Raw genomic sequence first — 15,857 nt, 5'->3', positions numbered from 1 at the left:
AATATATCCATTTTGCTTGAGTGTATGCATGCATAAGACCTAAAGTCCAGTTGAATTTGTGCACAGTGAAAAAAACTCTCAACTAACCTTCTCATATCCTTATCGTAGCTGTGCAAGATTGAACTCAACATAGCCAGGATGCGTCTGGATTGACCTGGCCATCATTTACCCGTGACTCATATTCACTACCAGGGAAGGCAGAGACAAAACATGCAGATAAAGTGATGTCACAATTATGTGAGACTGAAGTGGCATAACCTTTCAATTCATCCCGCATTGAGTCGTGCTGACCGCTGTTACACTCACCTGCTTGCCTGAACAGTTTCTGCAAAATAAGTTTGGCTGCCAAATGCTGTATTCTCATGGGACAAGAGGAAGAGCGTGTCCTGCTGCAAATATGCACCAGAAACTAAGGAGGGAAAATTTCAGTTCAAATCAAATTTATAAAAAATAATTCAATCTGACAGTTTGCTAATTCTGTGGAATATGACTACTGACCTATAGATATTTTATTAAAAAAATATTCTAGAGGCATTATTTACTCACCTTTATGCTTTTCCGAGCAGATAGTTTGAACTTTTTTTGTTCATATAATTTTATTTTTTTTATTTTTTGGTGGAAAGAGAACAATTATTTTATTCAGCAAGGACACATGACATTAATTAAAAGTGACAGTGAATACAGTGAAGGATTTTTCTATTTCAATATTTCTGTCTTATTGTTTTTACTTTACAGTTACTTTTTTCACCTCACAAAAAATACAGCCTTTGTGAACATAAAAGGCTTCTTTCAATAACTTTGAAAGGCTGAAAATATCTAACATTTAAAATATAATGTACTTATGAAATGATTTTGGAAAACTCCTGGGGCTGAATGAGAGCTTTGCTCACTAAAACAATTTGTCCATTATCACTGTTACAATTTCATTAGATTTTTCATTTGATTGTGTTGCTGCTGTCCTGAACACACTATCAAATGGATAAAAACTAAAGGCCTACCCTGATTTCTCCATTAAAGCAATAAACATTCCATTAAAGCATCTCTCTCTCTTTCTCTCTGACTTTGCGGAAATCAAGCATTTAATTACACAGAGCACTCAGAAAGACAAATAGAGCCATTTAAGAATCTTTGTGGCATTCGTCCCCTAAAGATCAGAAGTCTGTCAAAGAGAAGATCAATACTTATACTGCAAATTGTATTGGATTCCATGCTAAGAAATCTTCAGCAAGGAAACTGCTTGGACCATAAGTGGTCTAAGGTTCCTGGTTTTATTGTTTTTGGAGCATCACAGTGTGATTTCACACAACGAGGAATATTCAATCAGGAAAGACAAACATCTTTCCTGAAACATTCACATGTATAAAAAGCAACACGAGAAAAGATCTATGAGAACCATAGAGCATTTCCCCTCTAGAGACATGATTTGTGCTCTTAATTAGAGTCAAGTCATCCGAGCAGCGCAGCATTATGAAACACCTCACACACACTGCAGATCGCACAGTCTGCAATAATGCCAGCAGCTGCAGGAGTGACGGCCTTAAAGAAAAAGAAAGTGTTAGTCATCAGTAACCATTTCACATGTGTATGCACTTCACAGTGAGCGCTAATAACTTTCAGACCTTAATTAAATGGGAATTGATCTCAGGAGTGCAAGGGAAGAGAAAGAGAGCTGTGAGATGCATACTGTATGCGCCGAAATGGGACAGTGTGAGTCTGAGTTTAACATTCATGAGAACCAATGACCTTTTGTCCTAACTCCCATACTAGTATAATTATATCAAACAGATGACATTTAATGTGCACCATTAAAACAATACATAATTTTCAGGCCTTTCAGAATTGGCAGATAAGGATTGTTTGTAGCACAATTTTATGATTTGAAATGATTTGTTTGACTTTTTGAGTTGAAGTTCCCCAAACCTTCCATAGTTTAAATTGCATAGGCTCATTAGGAAAATGACAGATAACTAATAATATAGCTGACATACACAAACTGAGAGATGCAAGCGAGACCCACACACGTACACACTCACTTCCATGTCCATATGTTGAATGAAACTGCCCTCACATTCAAGAAAAATGCTTACTGTGTATTTCATTTCACATCATTTCACAGCCCATTACCTATTTGAAATGGAATAATCTGGAGAACCTAACCTCCATCTGCTGGGACCGCCTGGTTTTCCCTCCCTCTTTTTTTTCTGGCCAGATCTCAACATCATTCCTGATCATTCTATGAAGGATATTAAGGAAACTCCATGATATTTCTTTGAAGGAGACTGATAGTTAAAATGTGAACGTGTGCAACCTGGTGCCTCACAGACACACGTTTCTTAATTCTCACTCTGTAAAACAAGGTGCGGATAACACAGTTACCCAGGTCTCACTTTTCAGAGTGTGAATCTCTTCAGGAACTCCTGTTCTGCCATTGATTTGATACACACACCTACGCCTGCTTTTGGGTGTTTGTGTAAGTTCTTTGCTGTGTCCTCTACCATGTTCTTCTTATCAGATATTGGCTGACATTGTTGATGTTTGGCTGTGATTGGCCGTTCTCTGATCTTTGACTCAGATAAACAACCACAAGCTGCTGATTAAGCAAATACTGGATTCTGATGCCATCATCTTCCTCACCTTCACTGAAACAGCAGCAAAGAAACAGCATTAACCTCCTACTAAATGACACTATAGTTTGAAATGTATAATTAATTTATCAACTTCTTGTAGACAAGACACTGTATATCCTGTACTTACTGCTTATTGCACTTCTGGTTAGATGCTAACTGCATTTCGCTACCTTGTACCTTACATGTGCAATGACAATAAAGTTGAATCTAATCTAATCTAATTTTCTTTACGATGCTTTTATTTAATGTTCACATATACAGACTTGTAATTAAATGATATATATATTTATAAATATATAACAACTTAATTGAATTGAATATTTTTTTTTAAAGTGACATTACAGACGTTTTGCATCAGCTTTACATCACACGTATAATAACATTTTAAAACATATTAAAATAGAAAAAAGCTATTTTAAATTTTAATAATATAGAACAGTCTCAATATTTTTACTGTATTTCATCAAATAAATGCAGCCTTGGTGAGCATAAGAGACATTTTAAAAAATCATACTTCAAACTTTTTCGTAATATATGTATAGTGTATAATGTCTGTAGCTCAATTGGTAGAGCATTGCACTATAAAGCGCAAGGTTGGGGGTTCGATTCCCCGGGAACATATAGATAGGTAAAAATTGACAGCCTGAATGCACTGTAAGTCGCTTTGGATAAAACTGTCTGATTAATTTAATTTAATATATAAAACTGGCAAAATCACACTTTTCTTTGGCTTTTTCCTATTAAGGGGAAATAGAGCCCTAAAATTAATATTTGTATCATCATTTACTCATGTAATTTAGAGTTATGTATTCAGTCTTGCTTGGCAGTTTGTTATATAGAAAAAAAAATCTCAAACATTTTGTGTAACATCTTCACAAAAAAGAAATAATACAGGTCTGAATGAAACTAAGATGGGTAAATGATTCATCATTTCTGAGTGAATTATTTGGTTAAGTTTTCAAACAAGGAAATAAAAATCAATACTTGTATACATACTGTGCAGAAAGGTGACATCCTGTTGATGAAAGCAGCTGAAGGCCAAAGGGGGAGATTAAACACCGGCTAAATATGTGACCTCTTCAACATTCGAAATTCAATTCTAGGACTCCGGGTGATTGAACGGCATCAAACCAGTTCAGCCAGAGATCCATAACATCCATATCATCCCTGCGAAACAGATGGGGTTGGCTTTAGAGGTCTGATGGCTGACAGGCAATCGTCAGATAGTGAGAAACAGGACTGTTTTGAGCTGTACAGTAAGTACAGCTTCGGCAAGAGATAGAATGCCATCACTGGACCAGTTTCACTGATCAACAAGAAGACTGACAATGGTAGCTTTTTGATTGTGTCACATCAGAGATTTATCATTCAGTTTAGCTTATCAGTGCAAAATATAAAATGAATCAGTAATGTTTATAATCTATTACATACCTTTTTTTGATCAGTATTATCATGCTCATGTTTAAATAAACATGCTGTCTTTTGTGAATCATTGTAAAAGTGACATTACTTTTACAAAATGTGGATCGAGTCACCATATAGAAACTGTTGGCTTGTTCACTATATTTATTGTACCTCAAAACGTAAAAAAAAAAAATAAAATAAAAAATCACCTTTGTTTTCATCAGACACTTCTTTTCACAGCCTTTTTTACTCGTTTTCAGCCGCTGACAGATGATTCCATCCAATTTCCTGTGTGAGGTAAGAAACAAAAGAAGGGAAAGCGAGAGACGAGAGAGAGAGAGAGAGAGAGAGAGAGAGAGAGAGAGAGAGAGAGAGAGAGAATATTTGTTTGTGAATGTGTACTGACCCATGTAGAGGAAGTGGCAAATTGCTTGAGACAAGACTTGATTCAGCACTTATGATGCTATTCTTACAAACTCACCTGTTATACTGTCATTCGGCTGATGGTTTATGCACCAGTTGGATTAATCATCTGTTAAAAAGCAATTTAACTGGACATTTATAGGCGCTGTTAAGATGGTTTATCACCCTAACCTAACAAACAAATAAAAACAACTCATATGCATCTTATTTCATAGTCTGCACCACTGGGACTGACCACTAATAGAAAATGCTTGTTTGATATGTTTGAAGACCCTGTTGAGGTTCAAATAAAGTTGATTAGGTTATGTGACCAGTAATTTGGTTAGGTGGCCATTAGCATAAGCATCTTAAAGGTAAAATGTGTAATTTCTGCAGTCTGTTTAAGCAGAAGCTCTTGGATGTGTTAATATTGTCAACTAAATTAAAAAATGTTCATTGATGTAGGGTTTTCTGATTAAACTTTAAATCTGGAAAAACTTCATGATGATATGTAACAATTTTGAATGTTGATGAAACATGGCAAGGGAAATAACTGCTAAATTACTGTATTAACAGCACACCTCTTATATATACATAAATATATGTAAATGTCTTTACTGTCAGTTATCAAATATTTGCTGAATAAAAATATGAATTTCTTTAAAAAAATAATAATAATAATCTCATTAATCATAAATGGTAGTGTATTTCTGGCACAAGACTAAAAGACTGTTTGGTGCCAGTAGTGATGCACATCTCACTTTTGAAGTACTTCAGGCTTAAGTGCCATTTTCATAGAGATGTGGGAACTAGTTGGTTTGTGGGTTTTGCTTTCCCCTGGGTGAAAACCCACATCCTAAACCACCAGCTCATATTGTAACAGAACAGAAGAAAGATAACGTCAGAGGAACAGTGCTGTGATTGCATATATATTTTTGCAAACAACATGCTCAGATTTGTGTGAGTTGTACAAACCAATGGTTTGAACAAGAAATGTGACTCTTTGTGGTGGCCTCATATTTCTGGCTTAGAGGAGGGAGAGGAGTCACCCTGCCACAGTACACGGCATGTAATCCATCTCTAAAAGGAAATTATTTTTCAAACCTTTTCCTATATACTATAATAACCACATTTCTCACTGTACTTTTCAAGCAGTCTGATTGCAAAATCACTAACGATAATGAAAAGCCGTAGTAGAAATGTAAGAATGTGTATGTGCAATGGAAGTGTAATATAGGATATTTGTCTATTCCCAGTCACATTCCCCTTGAAACTTTACCAAATCTCTGAGTTTTGCTGAAGTTGAAAAGGTTCAGTTGCACCATTCATGTAACTCGTGAAACATTCAGGTCTGCCCTTAAACACTTCAGCACACAAGTGTGACACACTGATCAATGGGCACGTCTCAAACAGAGACCGATCTATCTAAGTTAAAGCCACTTGCCAAACGGATGCTGTTTCAGCAGTAATATATCCCTTGTGGCAGACAGCCCTAACATTTGGACCTCGCTTCCTGCTGCTAATACAGTCTACTGACATAAGTCACTCTAAAAAAAATGAGAGAGACAGCAAGATGGAGGGAGAATGTGTTCCCTCCGTGCAGAGAACAGAGGATAGGTGAATTTGATGCTCAACAAGGTATTATTAATAATGCAATAATGCATAAGGCATTACTCAAGACATATAAGAAGGTGGGACAAACTCACTGCAAAGAAACAGTTCATTAAAATTTAAATTGTTAGGATTTAAGTGAAAGTTCACTTTAAAAAAAAATTATTTTACTTACATTTACTCGGGTTATTCAAATTGCGCATTAATTTATTTATTCTATGGAACAAAAAAAAAAGATAATTAGAAAAAAAAAGATCATGCAGGTCTTTTTATAATCGCTGAGGCAGTGAACTGAACCCTAGAGTTGGATCAATAAACAAATCATTTCTATGAGTCGTTATTTCCATTGAACTTGTACAAATCATGCCTTTTTGTTTTCTGCCTGCTGACATAGTACAGCTTCAGAAGATTTGGAGAATAGTGCACAAGTCATATGTACAATACTCTTATATTGTTGCTGTTGTTGTTGTTGTTTTTTTTACATGTCTTTGAGTAATTTATGGAGCCAGACGTGTTCATAGTGGTCACTATAAACTGCATTATATTGAAAAGAGCTGTATCATTTGTGCTTCACATCACAACAACAGAATATGGGTTTTAAAAGATGTGGGGTTTTGTAAATAACATACTTTTCACCTTGAGAGGAACCATTTCTTTTAAGATCCTTAATCTCTCTATGGACCCATGCAGTGATTTCAGAACAAAGAGAAGAGACTTAAATCTACTGTACATCAACACTTTATTCAACTGTAACATCTCTTTCGTTCTTTTTTCTCTCCTTTCTCTTGAGGCCTCTCCTCTCTCTTGTTGAAATATGCATGCACTCTTTCCATCCTTCCCTCTCTGGTGGACACATTAGGTAGGGAGGATGGTGTACACTAACATGCCATCTGAAGTCCAGCGTTTTAGATGCTGTCATTGCCTATAAAACATTTAAGCATAGTTCTTTTCCCACAGGCACTGCAGAAAGACTTGTAATTAAATGAACAGCTTGTCCAAAGGATTAAAAAAAAAACAGTCAATCAGTGCTGTTAATTGGGTATAAAGCATCAACGTTAATGCTAGCCTGTTGTTTGGATTAGTTTCCATAACAGGTTCTGATCCATAAATAATGGAAAGCTTGAGACATTTTCACCCTGAGAACTTAAGGTCCAGGAGTCATTCAGTAAGGATTGAGAGCTTTGAGTCATAGGGTCCTCTAGTGTTTCCTCAACATGTTCTGCAGATCTAAGCAAGGAAGTTTATTTTTGTTTCTTCAGATCCCTAATCGAGGTATAAGGTTGTGCATATTAGCATTTGTGCCAGGGTTCCTCAAATCTTGCCCTGGGGGGGCCAATGCCCTGCATAGTTTAGCTCCAACCCTGATCAAATACAACTGAGAAAGCTCATCAAGGTCTTCAAGATCCATAGAAAATCACAGGTAAGTAAGTTTAATCAAGGTTGGAGCTAAACTCTGCAGGGCAGTGGCCCTCCAGGACCGGATTTGAGGTACCCTGATCTATGTGGCTTTGTGGGCCTGTGGCATCCGAGTAGGGCAGTCAATTTCAACATCCTGAATGCTGGAAGCATCAGTGACATCTTCCTCGCTCCCTGTGCTCCCTACTGAGGACTCACTGCACACCAGAGTAGTTATCTTTTGTCCGTAGAGGTCTCCTATGTAAAGTAAAGGCATGCTGAGATTTGGCAGTTTTTCGTCTTCTGGATGGAGCTGGTCGGACTCCACCAGGGCTTTTTGTCTCTGGTAGTACTTGGAGAACTTGTTGAAGATAATAGAGATTGGAAGGGCGACTACAAGCAGGCCACAAATGATGCACAAGGTGGCGATTAGTTTCCCAGCCAGCGTGATGGGATACGTGTCGCCGTATCCCACCGTGGTCATGGTGATCGTCGCCCACCACCAGCCCACCGGTATGGTCTGCAGTTCTGACTCAGCGTTCTCTCTCTCCACAAAATAGATGAGTGCTGAGAAAATGGAGATTCCCACGGAAAGGAAGAGGATGAGGAGTCCGACCTCATGGTAGCTGTGACGGAGAGTCGCACCAAGCGAACGCAGCCCGACCGAATGCCGTGCCAGTTTGAGGATGCGAAAGATACGCATGAGGCGAAGGATTTGCACGACCCTTCCCACGTTCACAAGCTCCTCGCTTTCCTCATCCACAGTTTCAAATGCCAAAGTGGCATAAAATGGAATAATAGAGGCGAAATCAATGATGTTTAGCGCATTGCTCAGGAATTTGCGCAAACATGGTGTGACTGCTAATCGTAGGATGAACTCGAAAGAGAACCAGAGGACGCAAAAGGTCTCGAATTTTTTCAACACAAGGTTCTCTACTTCTTTGTCATTAATGTCCACCTGGTGGAACTCGGGCATGCTGTGAACGCACATGGCTATGATACTCATCAGTACCACACTCAGCGAAAACACTGCCGTTACTTTCGCAGAGCACGAGTATCCCGGGTTTTCCAGTCGCAGCCAGAGTTCCTTACGCTTCTCGGAGCACCAGGTGCCCTCAAACTTTTCAAGGTCTTTGTCAAACGCAGATAGTTCCTCCATAGATGAATCTAAGCTGTCTTGCAGCTGGTTTTGTGGGTCATCCTCGTTTCCCCAGTCGTGATCTCCTGCATACTCTTTCTGTTCTTGAAATCTGTTGCTGCAGCAAGTGTCCAGGTGAAGCTCCTTGATGCCCCAGTACTCCAGCTCCTGGCTGAAGCTAAACACGCACAGCTCTTCCATCAGGTGGATCTTTCCGGTATGGTAGAAATTTAGCACGTAGCGGAAAAACCATGGGTTTCTGTCGAAATAATACTCACGTTCAGCAGCTGCATAGTCATCACAAAGCTGGAGAATAGCAGCCTCTGAACTGCAGTAGAGAAGTTGGGCGAGTCGTGTGTGGGGGAAGCGTTGGAGGACCACTCGTTCCACTTGCTGCTTAAAGCCACCGACGTTGAGGTTGATGAAGCTGTCCTCGGGGCCTTGGCGGTGCAGGACCTGCCCATACACCATGATGGATGCCAGAACATGAAGGAGTAAGTGGGGCTGTTGGGCTAAGCAGTTTTGGAGAGACTCAGCTATGGCTGAATGCCTATAATAGAGGAAAATAAAAGTCTAATTAGCACTTTCAGAAGAAAAAGTTGATTTGTTGCCATCAAAACAATATTCCTGCTCATCAAAAATATAATCTTTTTTATTTCTTGCAATAGTTCACTGTTCTGTACTCAAATATATGACAAGACAAAAACATAATCAGATTTAAATACACAGAGAGACAGAGAGCTAATCTATTATAGACTGCTTCTAACTGTAACAACTGTGATGGGATAAAAGCATTCTGGAGCCCAAATCAGCCTTCATAGCTGCTAATGGATATTGATTTTGTACAGTGTCATAAACAAAACCTCAGTGATCATTATGAGCATTTCAACACTAACTCTGACTTTCTCTCCCAGCAGTATTGCTGGGCACAAAATCACATCAAGATTTCAGGATATTCAGTGAACACTTGACAGTTCTGATGTGCAGTGCTTTTGTAAAGTTTGAAAAATTTCTACCACTAAATAAATAATAATAAATCATAATAAAAAATAAATTAGTAAATGTAAAACATTTTTGTACCAAAAAATAATTCAATATTAAATACTCAGAATATAAATTTGAGTGACAAGTTTCAAAATGTCTTTGATTTCAAAAAGTATTTGGTTTATTCCTCTTTTGCTTTAATGGTAACATGATGAACTCCACAAGTTTGTGTAAAACCTGAAGATCGCATTCTCCAGCATGATTTGGGAAACATCCAAAGAGCATCTTGTGCTTTAATGGAACCTGTCTGTAGAGAATGACATTATGAACGTCACAGATGTACTTATCTGATCAGTGACCTGTAAATAGTGCAAGAACATATATTTCTTCTTAACTAAATGTCATAACATTTCTTTTTTAAAATATATTATTTCTAGCTTTAAATAAGATTTTAAACTCCAGATTTCCAATAAAGGTTTATTTTAGACCTCACTGTATGTAGTAATAATTTATTTTGCACTACAAAAAAATGTAATAACATTTGATAGCAACAGAAATAACTATAGAAAAACACCATTCCCACAATAGACCTCAAAACACCAATGTGTTAAATTTGTGTAGAACACTGAATTTCTAAATTACATATAGGCCTATAAACAATCGTTGATAAGTTTCTGGAATAAGTCCGCGCGCTCTGCCTGGTCGAACTCCAGCAGCAAGGACAGCACCAAAGTTATGTTCAAAAACAACAATGCGTAACCCAAACTACACAAAAGCAAAAATCAGTTCACCTGTTTTCCTTTCTTTTCCGACGACATCAGTGCACAGCAAAGACGTTTCCATCTTCCAGTGCCTTTCTTGGTAAAGTCGAGCCCGGTGTGCGCTCGTTCGCAGTATTTGTCCCATGTCCCGCAGCTGACTGTGGCGGGTGGGACACTTGGCACATACTGTACAGCACACGCACTCGTGCTGCCTCGGGGCAGCTGCGCGTCCGTGCGTCACTGGCCCGTTGCAACTGGAACGCGCTTGCGCTTTGGGTTTCAGGACGCGCCTCCACAAGCTCCACTGAGGAGCGATGATTAAGTGAAAAATAATCGGAGGGCAGAGAGGTGAAATCAGTGCAAGAGAGAGACACTTTTACCCCCGTGAAGACTAGATAAAGGATTAGAAAACTAATAAAAGAGTGAGATTAAAGATCCCTTGAGTAACTGCTGAAGACAGAGGTCGAATGGATATTGTGGAAAAAAAGAAAAGAAAAGAAAAGAAAAGAAAAGAAAAGAAAAGAAAAGAAAAGAAAAGAAAAGAAAAGAAAAGAAAAGAAAAGAAAAGAAAGAACTAGTATACTGGAAAGTTTGAGGGTAAAAAGAATAGTTTTCTCGCTGCTTTTATGAGCATCAAGTGTGTAAAAACTGAAGGATATCGACATACTATAGTTACGTTAAAGGGTGTTAAGTTATTAATCCATGTAAACAGCAAGTGGTCTTTGAACACGTTCACTTTCTTCATTTAAAGTTATTTTCCCTCGCGCAGCACCTGTCGCACGTGCAGTGAGGAACTGATAGATGATGCCCCCTAGAGGCCGTCAAGAGAACGCCGTTTTAATGTTACTCTGTAATAAAAATAAATAAACAAATAAAGATCAACTATTTAAAAAAAACGCCGTCACTTATTCTCAAAAAAAAAACTCTAATTGTATCAAGCATTTGCAACAAGTAAAATAATGCATTCTGTCAGAAGCATCAGTACTCGAGAACGACTGTAGAGGGCAGCATTGCGTGACATACGACAAGACTAATATCGTCTGTAAAAGTTTCACTGGACAGGTGCCTAAAATTAAATGTGTAAATTCTCAATTCAAATAAGAACTGACAAAAGTGAACAGCAAAGTTTGAGAAACTGTCTTTTTTTTTAGACATTTTATTAAGTTTTTTTTTTTTTTGAAGATTACATCAAGGCAAATTGATGTTCTATTGTTCGATCAATGCTAAAATAACAGGACACACTGAATCTGGTTCAATATTTTGTTTAGTTTTTTTTACAAAAAAACGTAACAAATACGCACATACAGTTATTAGCAAGAGGATTCATTCCTACTTTTGCAAACAGTTAAACAATGTTTTAACTCATTTTTATATAAATTGTCAAATTGTGTGAAATGTTTTGATTCCATAAGAATGCCTTTTCAGAGGATTTACAGAGAAATTTGTATAGAATATTGTTAGGTAAAGTAAAACTATATATATAATGTAACTATATACATAAATACATGAAAATGCCATATTAAAGAAATTAAATGTATAAATATATATGATAATCAGAATCAGAACAGCTTTATTGCCAAGTTTGCTTGCGCATACGAGGAATTTGTTTTAGTGACATAAGCTTCCAGTACACAGAGACAACACAAAAAATTGCAAATAAATAAGTGTATAAACAATTGTGCTATACATAAGAATAGAATAAGATTGAGTAAGATGCAGGGATGTACTAGGATGGAGGGGTAACAAATAAATATAAGGATATTGCATGTTTTTATTGCATAAGTGGGGAACATTTAACTGTTCATGAGGTAAATTGCCTGGGGGAAGAAAATGTTCTTTTGCCTGCTGTCCTGGTGTTTGCGGCTCTGAAGCTAATTTGCTTGAACATCCAAATATGATATATTATATATATTTTCAGCCTATCCCTATGGCAGAGTTTGTGTCCCATGTTACATCAAAAAGACTGACATTTGATGGAGCATGAGCTGAGTTTAGAAAAGAGATGGGAATAAATCTATCCTACTGGGGAGTGACAGGACAGAAGTTGTGTTGTGTGATCTCTTGCTCCACAGCAGAGTGCTTACACACACTGCACATTCAGAACTGGAACTCTGATATCACTCTTCCAGTCACTGTACTGGTGGGTAACTTGCCTCCCGGCCTAAGAAAGAAAGACAAAGAGATAAAGATTCATTCATCAAGTCCTAATGAATCATCACACATACTAGGTTAACCAGTTTAACATTGTTTTACAGACATAATTGGGACAGTTGTTTTTGCTGACTCACATTTACGTTTTGTGCTAATTACTGGTGTAAATATTGTGGTTAATTATCTGGGCCAGATCCTGGCCCTTAAAATCCCTTAACTCAGATTCTGAATAAGAACAGGAATGCGAACAAACAGATGGAATATGATTGTCATTCAATGAATTCAGAAAAAATGAAACGAAAAACTTTAACCCATAAATGTGTGTGATGTGTATATATCCTTTTGGGGGTTTGCAGAATGAATGATAATAGACAGCTTCAATGAGGAAAAAAAAAGATACATTATCATAATAATAATAATGCTAATGCACTGGTAGCCTGAAATAAACCACACACACAAATTACCCACCACTAGGCTGCAAATGAGCCATTCATCACAACTGATTTCCTGCCCCTCTGATGCTGTCAGACTGTAAGTCAGGATCACAACTTTTGACAAATTAAGATAACAAAAAAATAAAAAAAATAAACTTTATAGTCATGAACAAATTCAATGTTCAAACTGATTATGAAATTGAAGGAGTGTGTGGAGGCTGGAGTGTGTATGCATTTATTTGAATATGACAGCACTTCCTGAACCCTGTATACTTAAGAGTGCAATAGCTCTGCCAAAACTGTTTTATAACAAAAATGTTTTTTTTTTCCATTCATCCCGTTTCCTCAAGCCACAAAAACACTCAACATATATGCAGAGATAAAAAAAAAAAACTCTTTCTCTATGTCTCAACACAGGGTCCAGGTTTCTGAAGACATACATTCTTGTTTTCATATCACAGAGAAAAGATCTGGGTTGTCATTAGCCCACTTCTTATCCCAGACATCCTTGCGCTCAAATGTAGATGGGTCTCCAGCTGTCGACCCACCCTTTGCATCCCCTGACGAAGCCCGCGTCTCTACGTCCAAAAATGTCAACACACCCGTGATGTCTATAATAGTCAGCCGGCTAGAAAAATAAGATTAATTTAATACAAACTCCTACTATACAAACAGGAAAGTGAGAAAGCAGAAGTGATTAGTCTATCAGTAATTAGTGTCGATATGGCCTGGAATTACAACGGGACACGAAAGGACAGGAAAGGAAGAGAGAGAGAAGAATCGGACCTGGAGTTACAATTGAGGGACAGCTGATACAGTCTGGACGTAAGGGAATATTTCTGCAGGAGGCTGATGTTGACTGTATCTCTGTAAGATATCAGACTCACAGCCCTGTGGACATCACAACTACACATCAATCGTATAGAACCACTGAGATGAGAAAGCATGTGTCCTTGTATAAATCAGACATACCACTATAAGCATCCTGTCTGAAGCTGTGATGCAGAAGATCAGATCTGTGGTGGCCTGAAACAAATGAAACATGAACGTCTCACTTTCATGACTCTTTCTCAGGGCTATCATATGAATGTATTGGGCCAGGATGAAATTAATAGGGTTGGGTGCAGCCTCCATACGTAATGTTGTTTCTGACATTTGGATCCCTTAGAAACTTCTTTGACACATAAAGATGTGTGGATCAAGGAAAACATAGCACAAATACAAAATAATTCATGAATAGACTGAGCTGAGCAGAGTTCTGTGACAGCTTTTCCCACTAATCCCCACACAAAGGGTTGAGAGAGCCACAGGTGAGTGTCTGTGCTGAGTGGACTCACTGTGAAGGCTTTGGCAAAGTTCAGTGTCCCATCCGATGTTCCGCTTGGACTCTCATCGATGTGAAAAACCCTAGAGAAAAGATTCAGCAAGACAGCGTGAAAAGACACAGGGTGTAGGTAAAGTGAGGAAGTATAAGCAAGAGTGGCATTGACTGCTCACAGACTTTACGCCTCACCTCAATAATGAATATCACTTACATATTACACAGATGTGCTATTTTCATTCAGTCAGAGACATGGGACAAAGCATGTTCTACAACTTCAACTGCAGCTATATTTCCATTCTGAAAATAATCACTAGATGAGATGATCGCTAAAATGTTCTTTTACCATGCCCTCAATTCATACTTAGCACAAAAATAAAATGCCTTGTGGATTTATTGCATGTGTGTTGTGCAAAATAGGGTTATTTTGTCAGTGTCACAGATTCTGTTGTGCATTGCTGTTCCAACTATTGAAACTGTCCACAGAGAGGTCAGGGTGAACGTCTGGAATGGATCTGCTCTCCCAACCAGGGGAGGAATTCAGCGGAATGCCTATGAGAGTGAGGGGAAAGGAGCCTGGATTCCCACCACAGCTTTCACAGTTCGTATGTTGGTGTTGTGTCAAACAACAAGTGTTTCATCATTACAATCACAAGTCTGCTTGCTTCATCAAATAAACCATTCTAAATTGAATATATGTCAAATAAGCCTCAAGTCTAAGGCTAATTAGACAATTCAGGCCTTATGTAAACCAAAAGTAGTCGAATGAGAAAGTGAAAGTCGTGACATTTGACAAGTATGGTTACCCATACTCAGAATTGGTGCTCTGCATTTAACCCATCCAAGTGCACACACACAGCAGTGAGAAGTGAACACACCGTGAACACACACCCTGAGCAGTGGGCAGCTATAGATCCAGCGCCCGGGGAGCAACTGTGAGTTTCACACTGTATGTCTCCACATTGAACACATGGTCATCAAGAGACTGACTGGCCACCAGTTTAAGAGACCGCATATCTGCTCTGTCCACTCCGACAGCATATATTTCAATCCCAGAAGCCCTTGCTGCTGCTGCAACCTCTTCAACTTTATCTTGCGGCCTTCCATCAGTCACAATGATGGCCACCTTATCAATCTTCTTTTTTAGTGGCCAGGCCTTAGCATTCGCTGTGAAAACTTGTTCCATGGTGGTTTTTATGGCCAGGCCAGTCATGGTTCCCGTTGAGAGGGGATCAATATGAGAGAAGGCTTGCGTGACCTTGGCCTTACTAAAGTCAGGGTTGCCAACTCTCATGTATCTGGCGTGACACTCATGCTTGGACTTCAGTGTGAGATTGATGCTGATTGATGTTGGCAACCCTGCTAAAGTATTTTTACAGAAGAAACTCAATGTTGATGGTGCAGGCGTAATTGACCAGGGCGACTCGTGAGGCAACAGATTCGATATCAAGAGAGTGACCCAGAGAGGAAGATTTTGACTTTTTCAAACTCTGCAGAACGGATGCTATGAGAGCTGTCAATGATGAAAACCAGATCTAGAGGATGGCTCTTGCAGAGCTCTACTGGAGCTGTAAGAGAGAAATGATTCATTAAAAAGTGCAAAATGTGATGCTGAAAGAGAATAATATG

The 15,857-nt window shown here is 38.4% G+C and overlaps 1 protein-coding gene, 2 long non-coding RNA genes and 1 pseudogene across 4 annotated transcripts; all 4 read right to left on the bottom strand.

The window, feature by feature from the left end:
- Window positions 1-306: 306 nt before the first annotated feature.
- On the bottom strand, window positions 307-2,633 carry LOC132111116 (uncharacterized). 2 transcript variants are annotated; one of them, XR_009424734.1, is made up of 3 exons: window positions 2,388-2,633; window positions 2,158-2,267; window positions 307-409 (listed from the first exon to the last, which is right to left on the bottom strand). It is a non-coding gene; the product is annotated as an uncharacterized LOC132111116 (long non-coding RNA). The 2 variants fall into 2 exon arrangements; XR_009424735.1 differs by having other exon boundaries at window positions 2,158-2,345; window positions 2,447-2,633.
- A 4,149-nt stretch (window positions 2,634-6,782) lies between these two features.
- Window positions 6,783-10,486, bottom strand: LOC132111115 (potassium voltage-gated channel subfamily S member 3-like). The gene is made up of 2 exons (XM_059518284.1): window positions 10,353-10,486; window positions 6,783-9,127 (listed from the first exon to the last, which is right to left on the bottom strand). Exon 2 carries the CDS (start codon window positions 9,046-9,048, stop codon window positions 7,543-7,545), a length of 1,506 nt encoding a protein of 501 aa, XP_059374267.1. The 5' UTR covers window positions 9,049-9,127; window positions 10,353-10,486; the 3' UTR covers window positions 6,783-7,542.
- Window positions 10,487-13,327: 2,841 nt separating this feature from the next.
- Window positions 13,328-14,316, bottom strand: LOC132111113 (uncharacterized). Its single transcript, XR_009424733.1, has 4 exons — window positions 14,245-14,316; window positions 13,880-13,933; window positions 13,694-13,798; window positions 13,328-13,535 (listed from the first exon to the last, which is right to left on the bottom strand). It is a non-coding gene; the product is annotated as an uncharacterized LOC132111113 (long non-coding RNA).
- A 452-nt stretch (window positions 14,317-14,768) lies between these two features.
- Window positions 14,769-15,818, bottom strand: LOC132110298 (matrilin-3-like; annotated as a pseudogene).
- Between the last annotated feature and the right edge of the window lie 39 nt (window positions 15,819-15,857).

Source organism: Carassius carassius, chromosome 30 (genome assembly GCF_963082965.1).
Source record: "Carassius carassius chromosome 30, fCarCar2.1, whole genome shotgun sequence".
Classification (NCBI taxonomy): domain Eukaryota; kingdom Metazoa; phylum Chordata; class Actinopteri; order Cypriniformes; family Cyprinidae; genus Carassius; species Carassius carassius.
This window is presented reverse-complemented; position numbering and strand designations above follow the sequence as displayed.

Excerpts from the sequence above, each read along its gene's own strand:
- LOC132111115 (XM_059518284.1), bottom strand. The coding sequence starts at position 9,048 with ATGGTGTATGGGCAGGTCCTGCACCGCCAAGGCCCCGAGGACAGCTTC.